Consider the following 17359-nt stretch of genomic DNA (forward strand, 5'->3'; position numbering starts at 1 on the left):
AAATCGTGAAATGAATATGGCCTCTTCTTCGCTCGTTTGTAGGCCTATAAACGGTATTCAAAAATCCGAATTCGAATTCGAGATTCAGCATAATTGAATCGAATTTGGATATGCATTGATCCGATCCATTAAATATCCGAACCGATTATATATATATATATAATATAAAGATTATATATATTATATTATTATATAATATAAAGTATAAAAAGAAAATAAAAAATAACAAATAATGACTAATGAGTTCAAAAATCTCATCAAACTCTTTCATTTCATTCGAACCTGAACCTCCTTACCCCCTCTCTCTCATCTTCTCAAAACCCTAAAAGTGTAAAACCATAACCCTACGACCTCCGTCACTCCCTTCGCCGTCGCCGAACACCACCCGAGCAACCATCGCCGGTCCGTCATCGCCATCGTCACTCATCTCGTCACCTCTCTCTCTCTCTCTCTCTCTTCTCAGTCTTTGTCTCAGTGATAGTGAGATGTTGAATCGCTGTTGGGAAGTCAGGAACCCATCACTATTCACCTTCTTTTCTCAGTCTCACTGACAATGAGACTGAGAATCATCATCTTCTTTTCTCAGTCATCGCCCTGCAACCCTCGATTGCTATCGGGACCCATCATCTTCTTTTCTCAATCTCAATGTGAATCGCCAGCATCACCTTCTTGTGCTGCAACTCACGACTGCCGTCGGGAACCCACGTTTACCACCACCCCTTGCCTCTTTTCCCAAGGTAATTTGATTATAGTATTAGAGAATGGTTTCTATGCTAAAAATTTCAGATTTTTTAGTTGAATTCGAATCGAATCGGATATTCGATTTGATAATCGAAATCGAATTTGAACTCAAAGATTTGATATCCGTCGGATATCGAATCGAATTCGAATATTAGTGTTCATAATCAGTTTCAAAATCAAATCTAGCCTGATTCAATTCGAATTCGATCCATTTATAGGCCTACTTGTTTGGAGGATCATTGCAAGAAGAAGATAAAAGGGGTAATAGCATATAAGGGCAACTTTTGGGGTTTAATATCAATAAAAGTAATATTTAAAAAAAATCAAAAATAGGTTAACTTTTTAAACATAATATCAACAAAGGGCAAAACACTATTCATCATCTTGTTCTTGCCATTTGTTCACCAGCACTGCCGTTCGCCGCCGCCACCACCTCCGCCTCTTCCTTTGGCAACATTGTTGGAGGTGGGTGGAGATAGAGGTGGCAGTGGCGGCGCTGGGCAGAGGAATGACCACCAGCACCACCACCGCCGCTGCCACCTTTGCCTCTGGCCACCTCCAGCAACATTGCCGGAAGCAGAGGTGGAGATGGGCGGAGGAGGCGGTGGGCGACAGTGGACAATGGTGGTGGGCGATGGTGCTGATGAACAAATGGCAAGAAGAAGATGATGAACAATGTTTTGCCCTTTATTGATATTATTTTTAAAAAATTAACCTATTTTTTATTATTTTTTTAAATATTACTTTTATTGATATTAAACCTCAAAAGTTGTCGTTATATATGCTATTAACAGAGAAGAGGACTAACGCGTCAGGAGATCCGGAGTCGGTTGAAACAACCACATCTTTTGCCCAATGAAGATCTCTTTATTAGATGGGGTCCATACAATAATGACAAAAATAAGATCACAAAAGGTGATTCCCTCCGTATAAATGAGACGTACTGTTTTGAATTTGGTGGTGACTGAAACCAACACGTCTTTGGGCACTTGCTACTAAAGTATAAAATAGGGTTTTGGAAAATGGCTTTGGGTAGGAAAAGAAGGCAGCAAACATCTATTGTTGTTTCAAGATTGTTATTATTAGGGGAAGAAGGCAATACAAGTGAGGTAAAGAATAACAAATCTTTTCAAAAGATTTTAGTTTTTACCATCTTCATTCTTGGTGAGATTCATCTTAGTGAGGTTTTTCTTATTAATTACCCATTTGTTGGGAAAGAAGGCAGGCAATACAAGGGTTGTAACTAAGAAAATGGAAACACAGTATGGGATCTATTCTTGTTTCTTTATTATGTCTATTTTTGGTGAAATTCTTTTTATTTGTTATTTATCTATGTTGATGATGTTTGTTGCCAACCAAGTATTTTTTTTCTTGATATTTATCATCTAACCTACCATTTGGTTGATGGTACAAGTTATTCAAACTTCAGTTTCATGGTTTTTAACTTTTTATGCACACATTGTAAGGTTTTATAGGTAATTCTTGATGCCCTTATTATTGCTTTCTTTGTGTTTGATTATGTGTCTCTATTACCTTGTGCTTGCTATTTGTTTAATAATGAATCTCTTTGATTTGTACAAAGAAGATATAGGTAGCAACATTTGCTTTTGAAGTGGAGTAAGGTGGATGATTGGAGAAGAATTGAAAAGCATAGTTGCAGTGAACAGGAATGGAATAGGATATTCCTCAATGCGCTAAAAATGAGTCTCTTTTGGGACCTTTGGATTAGCTACGATTTGGGGTGGGCTTGACCCAAACTAACTTGAGCTTTTTGTCAAGTGTCTCATGCAGCACTTACATGGCAATTTATTACTTCACAAGTCAGCCTTCCTATGTAGAGCGCACACTTGGCTCTTTAAGAAGAAATCAGGCTCCACGCTCAACTCACAATTAGGGGCACATATAGACAACTTAGGGACAAAGCACACACTTTGTATTGGTCAAGAAGTTAGGAGAGAGATTACAGCTCTTAGATGCCCCACAAAATGGGAGGCTCATCCTTGTATAGCCTTTTGGCAATAAAATGAACGGTTTAGGTTTTACAAGTGCCATACATCCAATGGTTAGAATCATTTTAGTATTCTTCTAGATTTTTCTACAAGAATAAAATAATGTATAAGTATGTACAATGTTGGTCAGACTTCATCAGTCTTTTGAAATGCTCATGGGGCTCGTAAAATTTTCTAGACTTTTCATCATTAAATCTCTTTTATCTTCTTCATTCCATCGTTCCGTGCAGGGTTGTGAGTCTTGTGACAAAGTCATGTAAGAAACTTGTGATCTATCACATTTTGGATGGGTTGGATTTGAGTTTATAGGATGTGATTTAGGAATAGGCTTGAAAAATTGGGCCTTAACCTAAATTCAGGTCAAATTTTAAAGTGAAGAAAGCGTATACAAAGCATTCCACTATTTAGAGGCATGGCACATAGTTTTAGAGCACAAGAGGTGTAATGCCTCATCAGCGCAAGGAGGCACAAGAGATGTCTAGATGTTTTACATGTTTGTTATGGTTTTATGTGGTTCGGTTCATATATAGTCATAGTTGTCAAGGTGATACATAGGTGATTTTTAGAGGTCTCCTCCAATGTTTTAAAATGTGGAGGCATGATGCGGGGCATTCCACTACCTAGAGGCGTAAGGTGTATTTCAGAATGTAAGAGGTGTAAGTCTTCCAAACATAAGCCTCCTTGAGAGGAAGGGGATGGGGACGAAGGAGGAGGAAGAAGAGGGAGAAAGATCTCATTTCTCTTTATTTTTAATAAAAATCTTTTATATTAAGAAAAATCTCACCCGACCCACTTTATTTTCCCTTATCTTCCCCTTTCCTTCCCTTTCTTTTCCTTTTTTTTTCTTTCTTTTCTTTTTCTTTTTCTTTGCCTTTTTGCATGAGGTGTGCATGAAGCATACACCTCCCATGCCTTTTAAAACACTAGTCTCTTCACCTAATCTAAGATGATTTTCCTATTAGGTGCTCATCCTATTGGTTGGTTTTATTTATTAGAAAACACCCTATTAGTTGGTTTTCCTTTTTTCAATAAGGGCTACATCCTGACTTTCTAAATTTTCCTTGTATTTGGTGAACTATTTTTAATAATGTTTTTTTTTGAAAGGGAACAATTGGCTTGAAAGAGGGTCTCCACCCGCTTACACACTGTCCAAGTCAATCTTGCACTCTTGTATTTTTATTTTCTTACTTTTTTTTAAGAAATATCTTTTGGAACGAAATAGGGGCTCCACTCCTTTATTTTTTATCTTTTTCTTGCTACATTCCCTATTTTTTGTTGGCCTAAAATAAGTTATTAAATATTGAAATTAACATATAAGTGGTGTATACATGATGGCATTTTTATGTTTTTATATGCAATTTATACTTAGTTGCTTATTTGAATGATTTTATTGCGAATAGGTAGTATAGCATTTTATCCCACTTTTCTAAATAACACTTTATTATACAAAAATGGCTTAAAAACAAAAGCATAAGAGGCTTATGCCTCTTGTATAAAGAGTAATGGAGGTGTACACCTCATACGTCTCTACCAGTGCATTTTGTAGTCCGCTAACCTTATTAGAGAGCATGTTGTTGTGTAGGTTTGATCCCATGCATCCATTTTTGGAAGAGATCACATCTCCTCCCCACTAGGGGCCACCCCACAATGTCCCACAGCACATCCCCGCCGTGTATTGTGAACATCTCCCAATGATATTACAAAAACCGATGATGTTATTATCGGGAGATATTCCCGATACACAGCAGGGATGTGCTGTGGGACGTGGAGCGGCCCCTAGTGGGGAGGAGATGTGAGCTCTTTTTGGAGGCGTGCCCAATGACCATCTCAACTATTAAGTCATCATCAATGATTGGACTTGTACTTATAAATTATAATCTATGTCTTTCCTCTAACCAACAAACCCAATATTGGTGGGAACCTTGTGCTCTAGGTTGCCCTTTATTAACCGTTACGGTAGTTACGGTTCTGGGTGATTCTAATTTCTTGGTGGTCATTGCTTTTCATCTCTCATGCCTTTTCAGACTCTGTCTTTACTTTTGCGAGGCACTACCATCTTTATCCCTTACTTTCAGTGATTGGAGATGCGTTCACTTGTTTCTTCTGTGGGTGATTCTGCCTCACGTTATGATTCTGTCTCACTTTATGTTGGTTGCAAAAGTTCTTTTTTTTTATCCTTTATCCACTGTGTCTATTTCGTTCTTTCTAAGGAATTGTATTAGCAGTTTTTTCTTTGGTATTGTTTTTACTTCTCTATATTCATACAAGTATCTTAGATTGAATGAAATATGACTTTTGACATAAAAAAAAAACATTTTGGAGTATATTTATTTATTTATGATATGTATATGACTAAACCGAACTCACATCTATGCATAAATATGTACAAAACAACTATAATATGCATGTTATTATGTGTATTATCTATATTTTGTTACTGAATTGGATTATGTGGTCTAGAAGAAATTAAAATACATAAATTATATGGTACAAACCTTTAAAACCAGACTAACCCAACCAAGTCAGATCAAACAAAATATTATCTATTTTTTATTTTGCGTTCTGCTTTTCCTATTGGAATTACCAAAAAAGAAAAATCAAACAAAGCCATGGGGTAGACAGAAAATTGCAAAATTAGATTGCAAGAGAGTGAGTTCGCATCAGCTGAATTTGTAACCAAATGGAATGTAATGCCATGAAGAATATCCTAAAAGTCTATGAAGAAGTATCGGGGCAAGCAATCAATTTTTAGAAGTTGGGTGTGTTTTTCAGCTCAATTGTGCCTTAGGATGTGAAGGCTAGAGTGACTATCGTGTTGGGGGTTGTTAGTCCTATTAAGACAGGGAGGTACTTAAGCTTGCCTTCTCTGATAGGTAGGAAGAAGAAGGAAGTCTTCAGATTTATCAGGGATCGTCTATGGCAGAGATTGCAGGGTTGGAAGAATAAGCTTTTGTCTCATGCAGGTAAGGAGATTTTAATTAAATTTATGGCTCAAGTTGTCCCCTCCTATTGCATGAGTACCTTTATGATTCCTGTCTCTCTTAGCAAAGAGTTTGAGAGAATGATGAACTCATTTTGGTGGGGTAATTCCAACTCTAATGGCAGGGGCATTAAATGGCTTAGATGGGAGAAGCTTTGTGTAAGGAAGGAAGAAGGTGGTATGGTGTTTAGAGATATGCAAGATTTCAACTTAGTAATGCTTGCGAAGCAAGGTTGGAATATCCTTTCCAACCTAGATGCTCTTGTTTGTTGTGTTTTCAAGGCTAAATACTTCCCCAGGGGGGATTTTCTAGCAGCCCAATGTGGGCATAATCCAAGTTATACTTGGAAAAGCATCTGACATTCTCGCATTATTTTGGAGAAGGGTTATAGGTGGAGAATTGGGAATGGGCAGCATATCCGTGTGTGGGATGATCCGTGGCTTAAGGAGATGGGCAATTTTAAGGTTGATTCGCCTAGAGTTGAGGGGCTTGAAGATATTGTGGTTTCAGACCTATGGATTCCAGGCCACAAGGAATGGGATGTCGAAATGATTCATGAGCTTTTCGGCCCAAGGGATGCTAGTGCAATTTTGAATATACCCTTGTCTTTATGCTAGTCAAGAGGACCGACTAATTTGGCATTTCTCACCAAATGGGGCATATTCAGTAAAGTCAGGATATAGGGTTGCAAGGGATCTTAATACCACTATCTCTCAAGCTGTTATTTCGAGTGGATGGGATAAGCTGTGGAAACTTCCTATTCCGCCTAAGGTGAAGAGCTTTGTTTGGCAGGTTTGTAAGGAGTGTTTGTCCTGTAAAGACCAGCTTGTTAGGCGTGGCATCCAGTTAGATACTTCATGTCACCTCTGTAATACTAACGTTGAAAGTCTGAGCCATGTCTTGTTATCATGTCCGTATGCTCAAGCTTGTTGGTCTAAGGCTAGCATCAGCGTAAATGTGTCAAATCACGCCTCTTTTGCTGATTGTCTTCTTGAGTTTTTAGCAAAAACTGATTATGACAATTCTAGACGTGCTTGCATGGTTTTGTGGAGCATCTGGTCTCAATGTAACTCCAAGCTGTGGAGGAATAATTTTAAGCTGCCTGATCATGCTGTTACTGGGAGTTTGCAGCTTCTCCATGATTGGAAGCAAGCTCAAATACAGAAGCGGTTGGGCATGGTTATTAATCTTAACCACCAAGGTAACGGTAATTGGCGTGCTCCCCCTCCTGGTTCCTTCAAGTGTAATGTTGATGTTGCCTCTTTCACGATTTGTAACCTCATTGGGTTTGGGATAGTTATATGTGATGAGCTTGGTGCTTTCGTGAAAGGTTACACGTCCACAGTTCCTGGTCTATTCGTCTCGAAAGAAGGGGAAGTAATGGCCCTTATAGCAGCAATTAAATGGGTGACCAGCATGGATATCCAGAATGTGATATTTGAAACCGATGCCCTAGTAGTATGGAAAGCCCTTCATGCTACAGCTTCGGACCTATCCGAATTTGGCTCCCTCGTTCATGAGTGTTCCTTGTTGTTACATCAAGGTGTAAACTTCTTGGTGGCTTGTGTCAAAAGGCAAGCTAACACCGTGGCCCACAGCTTAGCTAGGGCTTCTTGTCGTTTCGTTAATCCTTGTATCTGGCATGAGCCTCCAACGTTTGTGGAGGACTTGCTTGTTTGTGATATTTCTGGTTGATTAATGCATTGTAGTTTATTCTCAAAAAAAAAAAAAGCATAATTTACTAATTTAGACAGAAAATTGCAAAATTAGATTGCGAGAGAGCGAGTTCACATCAGCTGAATTTGTAACCGAATGGTGTTTATTTGTGGTTTTTAAGTATAATTTACTAATTTAGTAAGGAGGCCTAATCATTTAAGGTTTTTTAATTAACTATTTTTTAAGTGTTAACATTTTTAATTTGACAAAATGTGGATACTCCGGGGGCGTTATAGTAATGCAATGTCCCTTCTCTGTGGACAAAATTCTAGATATGCACTTATTGCTGTGGAATGTCATCAAGGGACATTAACAAAATATGATTTTGTCCATTTGGCTCTATTTGTTTGTAGTGCAAATCTGAACAAATGCAAATTTTGCAGCCGGTTCAGTTTAGCATCTATTTGCTTGTAATTATGATTTGCGCTCTTCGTAAAAAACTGTATTTTTATCTCATTTGCACTTTCAGGGGGTGTAAATTGATGCAAAATTTGCACCACCTTTCTCCATCAATTTTCTCTTATTTATAGTTTGACCACGTTTCTTACCTCGCTACCAAATTAACAACCCTCCTCTACCCCTATTTTATTTCATATAAGTAGAAATCACATCATTTTACTTTCTATTTTGTATATCAAAAACAAATAAGAGAAAAGTAAAATATGAAGTAAAAGAAGTAACATTTGCATTTTCATACATTTACACTAGTGTAAAATTGCAAATGAGATGACCCTTCAGAAAAAAAAAATGTTAATGCGGTCTGTTTAATTATTGCAATATAGTGGCTGCAGGTAAATATTAGGGAGAATGACTGATCAGCCCAGCTCAGAATTCTTTAGGCCCACTGTACAGGGGGCATGAATCTGCCCATGGATTGATGCCAAATCCATAGGCAGGATGCGGTTTATAGGGGGATACTAGTAGACTATGGGGGCTGTAATTAGAATTCTGCAGTGAGCTGCAGAGTATTTTTCCCTAAATATTATGCACCCGTTTGAAAGGGCTTTAACATCGTTGCCCTTGGCTTTGTGAAGTGGGGCCCGCATCCAACCCATAAGCAATGTTTGGTATAACAGGAGAGGCCGAAATTGATTTTTTTAAACAACTCGTGCTATCTCTCTTTAACCTTCATTTAGTGGCTTCTTTAGTGCAGCTCAGTAAAGCAACCTAACCAAAATTTGTGCTTCTTCAAACCAAGATTGCCGAGTGTTGGTGATAAATAGCAATGTGTTTGTGGATGTGTTAGAAATAGGGTTGTAACTTGTAAGGTACTATGATCTAAATCAAGTTTATTTATCCATAAAAATCCTTTTCTTTATTCTGGAATCTATTATGACTTCTTATTTTTTTTCCTTAATCTTCAATACTATTGCTAGTTTGAGGTGATATTCCTTGTGTAAATTTGATGGCCTTCTTCAATCTCATTTATGTCCAATTGGTTGTTTATTAAGCCCATTTACTGATTTACATTTGAAATTCTGCTTTTGATTTAAAAATGAGTAAATCATCATTTATCACTCATTAGTTGTTTACATGAGTATTTTTCTTTATACCTTTTACATTTTAAAACTTTCATAATAACAAAAATACCCCTCACGCCAATATTCAAAGATAAGATCTAATCAGGCCTCTAAGTATCATCAGACTTGGTTTAGAAGTATAGACTTAGAGTGTTAGAGGGCTTAACCAATTCTTTATTCGTATATTTACGGGATTAAGATCATCCTTAGATTTATTTGCTATTTTTTTTTTCTAAGGGTTGGGTTCTGAATTTTATCATCACATCATGCTAAAAATTTTTAAGTGGCATGTGACAAATTCAAAAGTAAGAAAGCAGAGAGTTTCTACCAACCAAAAATGAAGAAAGAAAAGAAAGTAGGAAATAAGATATGGGTTTTACTATGCCTAATTTGAAATGTCGTTAGTTACAAAAATGCCTCTGGATTTATCTATATATTACAATCTCACCGCAGGATTGGATCAACTCCCTGACCTCCTAAATAAAATGAAGGAAAACTAAACATTTAGGTAAAACAAGAAATGTTTAAGTTGATCCTTTGGATAGGGTCAGGTTGAAAACCGAGGTGTTAGTGGTGGTATAAACAGTAAATATTTGGGGTGAAGATTGGCTTATAATTTCTCATTTAGATAGTTTATACAGATTCCCCGGTTTGAAACAGACTATCAGTGTAAAATGGGCACCAAGTCTTGCAAGTCCTTCACAGCTTGGTTAACCGCATGAAGAATCATCTTCTTTACCTGTTCAACATGAGAGAATCAAGAAAATAATGAATCAACCCAACCTGTAAAATAATATGAAATATATTTAAGGTTGTAGGTCCAGAAGTCTGGGCTGGATCAGCTCATGATCACCCCTAGGCCCTAGCCCAAAGTGACCCTTGAGTATCAACATACTTGATACTGTGATTTGTCTGATTGGTAAGGGTTGCTACAGTAGGGGCAAACTATAGCGGCTGAAACATGGAAAAGAGTTTTTTTTTTCCTTGGCTGAAGAACATGCAAAGGTTCTTTACCTCTAGTTTATCTTCTCTGGCCCTGTGATTTTTGGGAAGTTGCCGGAACTCATCAGACAGAAGGAAGCACTGGTGGATATTTTCAGGTGAGACAAAGTCAAGAGCAACTTTGGTGCATGACTGTTGCAGGTTGAGAAACAAAAGAATCAAAACATTGCCCAATAAGCAAGAAACTAATGCGGGTCAAAATCTGTTCTTTTTTTTTTGAAGATAAATTGCTTTGCTTAGTACCTTGAGATTTCGGACCTGATGTGGACATCCAGCAGGAATAAATACTGCTTCCCCAACTCTTTGCTCAAATGTCCATGGTTCAACCCCTGCAAAATTTAAGGACCCCCATAAGTTAATGAGAATCCAAAAATGTGTCTGAAATTTAACAAAAATAATGTGAATACATACCAAATTCCTCTTTTAGCTTCCTTTTGTGCTCCAGTGTCAAATAGAAAGCTTGGTCATGAATAGGATGAATAACCTGAATAAATGATAATAATAAAATAAACAGGGATTTTCAGAAACTCGTATTCTTGTATATCTGCAGCATTACAAGTAATTACAACATTACCTGCTCAACTGGAGAACAATAAATGTGCCTAAATTCTTTTGAATGCTTTCTAAGGTAGGCCTGTAGCTTACCACCATCTTCTCTCCGGAAGATGTCCCACAGAGCACCACCTGTTTCCTCATTGCTTCCTTCTGGGGGGAAGCCAGGAAAGGTTGTCTCTTGACTCTCTTCCTCATTATCTTCTTTTGAAATTCCAGTTGCTTCACTAGTTTCGATTGTCATGCTACCAACATTTGCAGTTTTGGATGTAGCATAAGAGGTTTTTCTATTGGTGTATACTTCAAATTCAAAACATTCATCACTAACACGATCTAAGTGAATTGTACTCAGGTGCTCTCTTTCATCTTGAGCTCTATGCTTCTTTTTCAACTTATTTATTGCAGATTGCTGCTCTTTAGTTGGCACTACTTCTGATGAGTGTGTTAGAATATTCACCTGAATCAATTAGAAAATTTATTAGAAATAAAGGTAATAAAATACTTGGTGCTTAAACAGAGTATAAGCTTGTCAAGACAAGTTCAAATATGTTTCAGTGAATGTACTGTACTTGCAAAAGAATTAACTTTGATGGTGTCTTTATACATTCTACATATGACCGACCATAACCCAAACTATTCAGATGTTGTGTCACATTTTGGTTTTAGCAAGAGACAACAAATTACATTTGTTTGAACAAATCCAAAATCACATAACAAAATCATTTATAAGCACCAACTTTGGATAATTGGCAACAATCCCTTAACATACCAAAATGAAGGGCCTTGGAATTGCATTCATATCCCCCTCTTTTTTCTTACCAAAAAATAAAATCATTTTGCCTTTTCAGCTAACATGATTTGAGCAGCTATGGACTAAAAATGGAATCAGCATTTAAAATTTTTGACATCTAAAATAGAACTAGCACCCTCTCGCCAGCCATGGGTAAACTATTTCATCTATTTAGACTTGTAGAATCTGCAACTTTGGTGGGCCTAAACCATGCCTAGATTTGACCAACCTGAGCATTTGGATGGGTTGGGCTTGGACCTGAGAGATCAGGCTTGACCTAGCTTGGGTTGTGCTTGGATTGAGGCCTTGGACTAAACCATGCCTAGCTTGACCAACCTGAGAATTTGCATGGGTTGGGCTTGAATTTTGGGCCTTTGAATGGGCTTAGGCCTGAGATCAGGCTTGACCTAGCTCGGGTTGTGCTTGGATTGAGGCCTTGGCTTGGGTAGACTGATCCTAGCACATGCCCAGACCAATAAAACCCAACCCAGGCCCATTTGACCTTTTTAACATAATATGAACCCTTGTGTATTTGCACTATGTATATATGCATATGCTACATATTTATGATATGTTTGCATTTCTAGAATACTTGTTAAACTCTTCTTGCAGGTGGAAGGTTTATAATGTTTCAATTCTTTTGGAAACTTACAAACTAAATCATAATTATCCACTACAAAGAGGTAAAATTTCAGAATCTAAACAGATAATAGATGGGGAAATTTTTATAAATAATAGCACTAATATTTCCATTTTTGTTTATGGGTAACACATTTATGAGTAGAATCCATATCGTATTAATAAATAATCTGGTATTTGATGTACTATTTGCTTAAAAGGACAACAATATTGAGAAGCAATAATAATATTACTGGTTTAGATGGCAACATTGTTGTTGAGAAATCAAGATGTCATCTAATTGCTTGATGGCTATAGGTGTAAAACAGGCCAGGCTGCCCATGGACTGTGCTTGGCACAACCCACATATTCTGTATTTTTTCTTCATAAAAAAAGAAAAATCATGCTGGCCCAGGCCTGTGCTGGGCCCTATTTGATGTACTACTTGCTTAAAAGGGCAACAATATTGAGAAGCAATAATAATATTACTGGTTTAGATGGCAACATTGTTGTTGAGAAATCAAGATGTCATCTAATTGCTTGATGGCTATAGGTGTAAAACAGGCCAGGCTGCCCATGGACTGTGCTTGGCACAACCCACATATTCTGTATTTTTTCTTCATAAAAAAAGAAAAATCATGCTGGCCCAGGCCTGTGCTGGGCCCCTCCCTGCACTTTCGTGCCGTGCAACAAGACCTACATTACACCTATATTGATGGCACCTTTTGTATATCTAATTGAACATTTTTCAGTATGTATATGATATTCGTCCTTGACCCATGCCTAAGCATGTTAGTACATTGGGTGTGCATGCATAGAGAGAGAGAGAGGGGGGGATGTATCTGAGTTTTTTTTTTATCTATTTTCTATTTCTTTTTCAATGAAGATCCTCAGGCAGCACCAAGCCTGGCTCTAGTGGTGCTAGGGGTTACAATGAGCACTAAACATAGAGAAAAGCAAGATAGGGACCTGTATAGAACGCTTACTTATATTCATTTGATGACAGGAAACAAGTCTGCTAGAAATGCAGTTTCAATTAGATAAATTCAAAGTCATGCTTAAGCAACAGGAAGTTTTGTGAAACATCGAAATATCAGATGGCATAGGCATGTGAAATTGCAATTAAACATTACCGCATCTGATAGATCACAATGAAGCTTAGTCACGGAATCCCCTCTTCCAAGCTCTTCGGCAATCCCATAAGCTATATAAGTTTTTGGCCCTAAGTCTGGCTTTAAGGTATCCTGTGGTAGTTTTACAGCAAGATTAAGTAAACCAGATTTAGGATTTGTGTATTCCTGGAAAGGCAATGCACTGATAAATTCATCACAATGGCGTGGTAAGAGATCCTCAAATTTATCAGATGGAGGCCAGTCCTTTAGCTTGAGCATCTCAGGCCATAAATTATCATATGTTCTACCTTCCATATACCCTTTGAAAAACTGGTAGGTGTTAATCTTAACCTGCAGAACATTACTAAATTCAGTGTACAACAATGACAATTTAAATGATTCATATTACACACCAAAGCCTACGCAGTTACACTACAATCATCCAACATTGTTTAAGTCAAAAGTTGGGAAAGCTAACCTCACAACCAGCTAGACAGTCAATGGCTTTTACTTGAGACAGTTTTGATCCATTGTTTGTATCCATATTGTCACATAATGCACGCCACATGACCATTGGCTCCCAGCTCAAGCCAGATGTCTGCTCAAGCACATTTCGAACAATAACAGGTTCACCATTGACCCAATGTATCTGGAAGTTTACTAGTTCCTCCTCCTTAAGAATGTCTCTTGCAGATGGACAGTATAAATAATTGTCCTTGGAGTCTTTTCTGGAAGCTGCTTTCCTTAACATCTCGGCACCCCTGTGGTAGTTTTTCTTGTAAGGTTGTTCAACCCTGTATCTCCTTGCTATTTCTTCTGCTTCTGCTACTAAATCTGAAACCCAATCTTTTGGAAAAATTTGCTTAAGGTCCATTCTGTCATATCCACAGCCACCCAATTCCTTTGGGGGACAAGCAATGCTTCCATCATCATTGGCTTTCCATTCATTCAACATATCAAGATGATCTGTAGATCTCTTCACAAAAGTAGAACCTGGAAGAGGGTCTCCACCATGAATGTAATCATATCCTCTGTTCGGATAATGGATAAAAACTTCTTGGGGACCTCCTAACAGGTTTTCCTCACGGAGTTCCCGGCAACAACTAAGACAGAGTTCATAAGAGCAGTTCGGGCAACTTCTATGAAGATCAGCAATTGAAGTGGCACAATTGTCACTGTTGCACAATCAGGAATGAATCTGTAAACTGGATAAAACAAGAGAATGCAAAATATAGAATGAGATACTCCAAGCAAAGAAGAAATGTATACCAGTATACACGCTCATCATTGCGACAATTGGCTAGTGGCAATTCAATTTCAGATAAGGTTAACCCTGAGTAAGCAAATGATATGTTAATAATTAAAGAGTCTCAGAAGACCACTAAAATTCAATGTTGTAAAATCAACACCTTGAATTCTAGCCTCGATTTTCATTTCCTTATATTGTTCACTGTGTATTTTTTTCAGAAAGGGAAGGAGACAGTGGATCAAATACTGAGTGCGGTGGGCCTTTTGATGTGTAATCTCTCTCTGTGAGATCTAAAAAAATAAACAATGAAAGAGATAGTATCAGAACATTGCCCAAGAACATGGAAATCAAAATTCTCTTTTTGGTAGAGTAAAACAAGAACATACCTTAAGATTTCCACTGATATGCAAACATGCAGTACAGTTGCAATTCCCACGGCAGAAAGGGCAATTTTCTGCAACTTCTTTGGATGACATCTGAGGATACCTGTTAAGAGGAAAAAGAAAATCACAACGGGAGCATAATAAAGATCATACAGGTGATATTGCGCATAATTTGTAAAAGTGGAATGATGTTGACAGATTCCTAGAATTGAAAACTTGTATCTAGAGGGGAAGAAGGAAAATGATTAGAGAAGCTCACCATTTTTTAATGCATTGGAGACAGTACAGTTTCTCCTTACACTTGTAGCACGGAATGAACATTAGTCTATCTTTTCTTTTGCACTGATGGCAGCATCTTATGCCCTTTTGTTTCTTTCTCCGCTTTTGGAACAAATCCTAGAACCAGGAACCTTCAGTAATAGAAGGGAAATACATAGCAAACCACATGGAAACAAAAGAATGGTAAAAGACTTAAGAGTGGTTGCTTGCCTTTTCTTGCCATGAAGCGTATCTCTGGGCATTACTTCCATAACCATTCAAAACTGTAACTGAGGATGAAGGAGAAGAGGATGGAGATGATGGTGAAGAAGATACATATGAAAAAATTCTGGGATCAGAATCTCTCTCTACTTTTTCTTTCAAACTTCTGGCCTTTCTCACAACATGAGAACCTCTATAGCCCCTACGTGCTCTCTTCTTTATCAAAACTATATCCTCTTCATATTCATCACAGAGATCTTTCTTCTTATTGATGGTCCTCTTTCTTCGAAACATTTTCTTATCCAGAATTCTATCAACAGCTGAAAACCTGATTACTTGGGTTCTGGCTTTTTTCTTAACTAAATTCTGTTCTTTTAATTGTTCTTCTAGTGATTTTTCTTTACCTTCAGCCTCCAAGAGTTCCTGTAATGTTTTCTTTGTTGAACACCCAACAGAACTTGAGATTTTTCGGATTCTCCTCATTTGACCTTTTATACCATGTTGCTCCAAGCGTGCTCCCTTTACAGTTTTCATCGTAACTGGACAGAAAAAGCCAAAAAGATTCTTATGAAAACAGCAGCACTGGGATAATAGCTATGCTAGTTTTTTTTCCTATATCCACCTGACTAATTTTGTACCCAGATCACAACCATTACATTGTCAACTATGGGATTCATTGTAATGAATAACAGTTGGCAATTCAAAACACACAATTTTGGGTGGGTGGGGGGAGTTAAACCAACCAGTGGAGAGCTCAAGTTTAACATGATCTATCTAATACAACAGAACGTTTGAATGTGTGATCTTCTGGTGCCTAATATAGGTTGGGTTTGGATCATAAAGTCACTTAATATAATATACAGATCAAAGTAACAGTTTCAGTCGAAACAACTTAAATTTCAATTCAAAATTAATGTTTCCAAAGTTCCTATCCTGATTAAGTTTATAATCTATACAAGTCATCGAGCTGCTCTGCATTTTCAAACTTCAAAGTTGCTATCATGATCAATATATTTTCTATTTTATTCTCTCTTCGTTGTTTCTTTTTCGGAGCATCTAACAAAGAATTATTAGCAGTGAAAAGGCATGAAGTTATATAAGATGGCCACATTGTTTGGCATAGAGATGATTTTAATGCTAAAAAAATGGATATCGAGCTATATGAGCTTTAATACATCAATTGGTTCCTAATTTCCAGGAATGGTGGATCCCATCCGGAATCCGGAATATCACACACCATTCAATGTCCTTGTTCTCCGTCAAAAGGTACAACATACATTGCAAGATCAAGAAAAAAGTGTTTATAAACTCGACTGAATACGTATAAGACTAAAAAGAGGAGTTGACTCAACTCAACTCGGCCTGATCAACCGCTGCAGAAGACAATGTACAGCGAGTTAGGATTATGCAAACTTGGAAGAGGATTACCTCGAACTGGGGACTCAACCCAACAAGACTGAGTCAGGTTGTCGAGTTTGAGGAGATCATATCCTGTATCAAGACTTCGGGAATCAGGACTGTTACATCAAACAAAACCCCCAAATGAACAGACAATTGAGAAACAGAAGAATTAAATAAATAAATAAATAAAAGAAATCTCCAAGACGAGGAGAATTACCTGAACAACGATATTCCGAGAAATTGATCTGGAAAGCGGAATCCCCAATGCCCGTTATTCTCGATTAGAGGTAGATTGGATGTGGATGACGGAGAGAGAGAGAGAGAGCAAAGAAGTAGGTTTGTGGTTTCCTTGAAAAGGTAAGAAAAGTACAAAAACGGCTATTTGTCAGAGGTTGGAAGGAAGGGAGTATCCCAACCCATTCCCATCCCATCAAACATCAAAACAATAAAGGAAGAACTCTGTGGTCTTTATAAAAACGAAACCAACAAAACAAACCAGTTAACCAGGGTCCAGGGATGGAATGAAAACTCGCCTGGTTTAACAAAGATTCGACGAGGGAACCGGAGAGTGACCCGCAAGGAGAGCGGGGCAATCTGCCAATCTCTGGAATCATTTATTAATTCATTGTGCGATGTTGCGCCACTGCTGATCGTAAGTTGTCGGTCACCCCTAGGGTTTCAGGAAAAAAACGTGGGGGCAGTGTGTTGCACGTGTAAATACCGTTGGCGGAAAATTACGTTACGTACTTGCCGGAAAATTCATGTGGCGGAATCACCACCAATCCATCGTCCAAAAGGGAAAGAA

The 17359-nt window shown here is 37.7% G+C and overlaps 1 protein-coding gene across 5 annotated transcripts; it reads right to left on the bottom strand.

The window, feature by feature from the left end:
- Positions 1–9323: 9323 nt before the first annotated feature.
- On the bottom strand, positions 9324–17140 carry LOC104588030 (lysine-specific demethylase JMJ29-like). 5 transcript variants are annotated; one of them, XM_088894624.1, is made up of 14 exons: positions 16772–17140; positions 16582–16644; positions 15163–15692; positions 14933–15069; positions 14677–14776; positions 14451–14580; positions 14311–14374; positions 13520–14216; positions 13063–13392; positions 10544–10978; positions 10381–10453; positions 10213–10298; positions 9982–10101; positions 9324–9706 (listed from the first exon to the last, which is right to left on the bottom strand). In XM_088894624.1, the coding sequence occupies exons 3-14, from the start codon at positions 15685–15687 to the stop codon at positions 9632–9634; spliced, it is 2772 nt and encodes a 923-aa protein (XP_088750750.1). In that variant the 5' UTR covers positions 15688–15692; positions 16582–16644; positions 16772–17140; the 3' UTR covers positions 9324–9631. The 5 variants fall into 5 exon arrangements, 4 of the variants coding, with proteins under 4 accessions (XP_088750750.1, XP_088750749.1, XP_010244125.1 ...); XM_088894623.1 differs by having other exon boundaries at positions 16582–16670; positions 16772–17136; XM_010245823.2 differs by lacking the exons at positions 16582–16644; positions 16772–17140 and adding an exon at positions 16506–16529.
- Positions 17141–17359: the final 219 nt, after the last annotated feature.

This window comes from Nelumbo nucifera, chromosome 1 (genome assembly GCF_055504915.1).
Source record: "Nelumbo nucifera cultivar China Antique chromosome 1, China Antique-T2T, whole genome shotgun sequence".
In the NCBI taxonomy this organism is placed as follows: Eukaryota; Viridiplantae; Streptophyta; class Magnoliopsida; order Proteales; family Nelumbonaceae; genus Nelumbo; species Nelumbo nucifera.